General features: G+C 48.3%; 1 protein-coding gene across 3 annotated transcripts in view; it reads left to right on the top strand.

Moving 5' to 3' along the window:
• Positions 1–3,686, top strand: part of CACHD1 (cache domain containing 1) — a 91,296-nt gene that overhangs the window by 51,621 nt on the left and 35,989 nt on the right. For all 3 annotated transcript variants that reach the window (XM_025212544.1, XM_014523293.2, XM_025212543.1), the window contains one exon: positions 1,852–1,969. In XM_025212544.1, coding sequence (XP_025068329.1) covers positions 1,852–1,969 — 118 coding nt within the window. The remainder of the gene's footprint in view (positions 1–1,851; positions 1,970–3,686) is intronic.

Below are 3,686 nucleotides of genomic sequence, written 5' to 3'. Positions count from 1 at the left end.
ACAAAGGCAAGGGGCCAGGGGCAAGGGAGGGGAGGGATGTCCGGTGGCAAAGGTCAGAGGTTAGGGACAGGACTTGTGGTCCCAAGATGGCAACTCGGGGGCAGGGCATCTGTCGGAGGGGGGGAGCGGGGCTACCTATGGAGCCCTCAACAGCTTGCCAAAACTCTGTAAGCGGCCCTCCACCCAAAATAATTGCCCGCCCCTGGGTTAGATGGTGGCTTTGCCTGAGCAAGGGATTGAGCAGACTAGGCTGCACTGAGCAGACCAGGGATCAGATTTTCACCTTTGTTCCAGAGGGAGGGTATTCTGGGCTAGTCCTATTTCTGGTGCATATACTAGCCTTGGCATGCTGGCCCCACTATGGAAGCCAGTGCTTTGGGAATGAGGGGGGAATCTCTGCTCATCCCCCAAGGCTGAGTGAGAAGTAGCAGCCCCACAGAAGTTACTCCCCTTCCCTGCCATTCTTCTACCAGAAAAACATGTAACCTTATGGCCTCTTGTGATCCCCATTTCCCCCTTCATTGACACACACCTCAGGTTATGATGGTGCCCCTTGTAGTATTCATATCTTGCCTAGTTTGGATGTCTCTGTTCATGTGAGTCAAGTCACCACCCCTCTTTTCAACCCCATGAGTGCTCAGTCTGATCCTCTATGACAGTGATTCTCAACCAGGGAGCCGTGGCACCCTGGAATACTGAGATCCTTTATTACAGGGTGCTGTGCAATAGTATCACTATTAGCTGGATCTAGTAGGTTATATGTCATCTTGGAAGCTTGCTATGTTACCATATTTCCTCGAATCTATAACAGTTTCCCCTCCCTTAATCAGCATGGGGGGGAACCCGCTCATCTTAGTTTTGTGTACAAAGCAGAGTAGGGGGCAGGCAGCTGCTGCAGCTCAGGCTCTAGCCTTGAGCCTGGGTCAGGCCCGAATCGGACCCACAGCAGCCTCCTAGCCCCCACCTCTGCTTGCCCGCAGCTTCTGTATGCACACACGCACGTGCACACACATACTTGTTTGTTTACATCGTTCATTTGGAAGGTAGGCACAACAGGTGTGAGCATGTTTCTTATCATGATGAAGGGAAGGAGTTTCTACAGTCTGACTGGCTGAGTCCTTGCCGAACTGATTAATAGTGATGGGAATTTATTACATTTATTGTATTGTTAATACCTTAGGGTTCCTGTAATCATGGAAAGAAATACAGAAATCTGCTTCTCAACTGGTATCCCTCTCCACACTCTCTATGGTCTCGCAGGAGTGCCAATGCATACCGTACTTGTGTTCTCATTTCAGCTCTTCTGCTTTGCTCTCTTCTTAAGAGCAGGCGTGATATTGAACTAGACAGGACTCCCAATGTGCAGGGACTTCACTGTTCCCAACTAGCTAAGTAAAAGGGAATGGCTTGGGGTCCAGTGTAATGTGCATGAGCAATTCTGTAAATTTAAACCCTTCTGGTTCTGTACTTTAGAGCTAATTTAAAATGTGCTTACTCTTTACTTTTTAAATTGAGAGAAAAATAGTACCGTTCCAAGAGAAACATGTAGTCAGGATGGGATAAACTATGACCAATATTTCCATGCATCTTTTTTAATAAAAATGTAAGGGCCAAGTCATTTCATCTTCTTCATTTGTACTGAAAAAGCCAGTTTTTGCTTAAACTGTGCAACATTATGCCAAGAGGAAAAATAGATGAATGCCTCTGTTCTTACCTAATTAAAAGCAGACTTTTAGCCAGCTCTCTTACAAGTAATCACATTTTATGTAAAAGCAGTAGGAGGATTTATTTGACTCCCAAGTTTTTTCTGATATTTAATAAAATGTTGGATGTTGTTTGTTGCCAACATAGCCTCCCTTTGGGCAGTCAGATTATTACAGTCCCAGTGAACTCCTCGCTGTCTTGGCATGTAAACAAACTGAGAGAAATTGGGAAAGAAGCCTACAATGTCAGTTATGCCTGGAAAATGGTAAGTGACAGAGATTTTGCGTGTGAATGGTGGCATATAGTTTTAATGTATGTTAATGTATTGAAGCTGGAGTAATTTGAATTTTAATTATACTGAAACAGTATGAATGCTTCTCTTATTGCTGTAAAGAATTTGGCATTCCATTGAAATTGCAGTTTCAAAGGTATTATGGTGTAATCCTCAGAGCCGCATATGGATGAGCATGTGTATGAGGGGGAGGGTATATGTACTAGTAAATACATATACATATAATGCATGTGCATTATATGTTATATACAGGTATAAACATTCAATGATTATACCATGTATTTTCCCAAAGGAAGAAGATATATGCTTGCCTGTAGGTCAAATTATAAACAAGATCAAAGCTCAAGTAACTAAACATAAATCAGCCAGAGACCCAAGATAAAAATATATCCTTAAAACATACTGTTTGGCTCTAATTTACTATTAATATTCTGGTACTAATGAAAATACATAGGAAAGAAATAGCTTTATTTTTTCATGCCCTCTTTTTAACCCAGCCATTAATTGAATCTTTTTCTTTGCTGGTGATTAGATATCATTTTAAATGCTGACTTTATCCTATCCTGTGCTATATTGCCTACAACCTTTTAGATAAACGTGTAGGCTAGGGACAGACATTCCAAAACCCAGAGCCTGAATTGATTCAGTTTTGCAGGTTAGTCTAACCTGCATAGATTGAATCAATTTGCAAGTGAATAGATAGTCATTTTTTACTCCGGAAATGCAGGCACATGCCTGCAGTGGCTCAGGCCACGAGCTGGGGGGTGCTAGAGTAGTCCTTGGCTGGAGGAAAACTAAGCTGCGGGGGAGGTGGCCAGGCCCAGGCAGGCCTGAGTATGATTGGGGAGGGGTTTAAACTCCCACCCTGGTCTGCAGGGACCCCAGCCAGTGTGCACCTGGAGGGGGAGTGGGGAAGCAGCCCCTGTCAGGGGTCCCCAGCTCCGCTCACTCGCTGTCAGGAGCAGGGGTGGGGCCAGACCCCAGTGGCCTGAGCAGAAGCAGGGCCTTAATTTCCCCCATTGCAGGAGGGCCAGTGCAGGCACTTACAGGCTCCACTCGTGCACCTGGGGCTGCAGTGGCCAGATGCCAGTAGCCTGGCGGAGGTGTGGGGGGTTGATCCCCTCATTGCAGGCAGCAGTGGTGGGGGTAACAACACAGTGCCCTGGGCCAAGTCTCTCCAAGGAGTGGCCAGCCGGCTGCAGGGAGGGCCAATGTGACCTGGCCACAGGTGTGGGGGGAGCCATGGTTACAGCCTGACTCACCACTGCCTCCTGCTGCAGCAGCATGGCCTGGGCTGGGGTGGCCCTAGGGGGCGGGGGGGCGGTGCCTGTCTCCTCCAGCCCCACACGAGGGCCGTGGCAGCAGGTGGGCTGTAGTGACTGTTCCGTGGCAGTGACTGTTTCAGGCAGCCAGCGGGTTGCAGGTGCCTCATCTCCACATGCCACAATGGTTCTCTCCGCTGCCGGCGGGAGAGGGAGAGTCGGGTTGCCATGGATTAGTTGCTGCCTATGCTCCTGGGCTGCAATGCACTGGGAGGAGCTCTTGGGCCGGGCTTCTGTGGGCCAGGGGCTTGGTTAGCGGCAGAGGGAGCTAATAGACCGCCACAGCCCAGTTAGGCCCAGCCACGTGGCCCAGGGGAATAAGCAGTGACTGTACAGTGGCAGCCCACCCCTCCCTCTCCCAGTGGTGG

The sequence above is a fragment of the Alligator sinensis genome, unplaced genomic scaffold (assembly GCF_000455745.1).
Source record: "Alligator sinensis unplaced genomic scaffold, ASM45574v1 scaffold982_1, whole genome shotgun sequence".
Lineage (NCBI taxonomy): Eukaryota > Metazoa > Chordata > Crocodylia > Alligatoridae > Alligator > Alligator sinensis.
The sequence above is the reverse complement of the archived record's forward strand: the minus strand, read 5'-3'. Positions and strand labels throughout refer to the sequence as shown.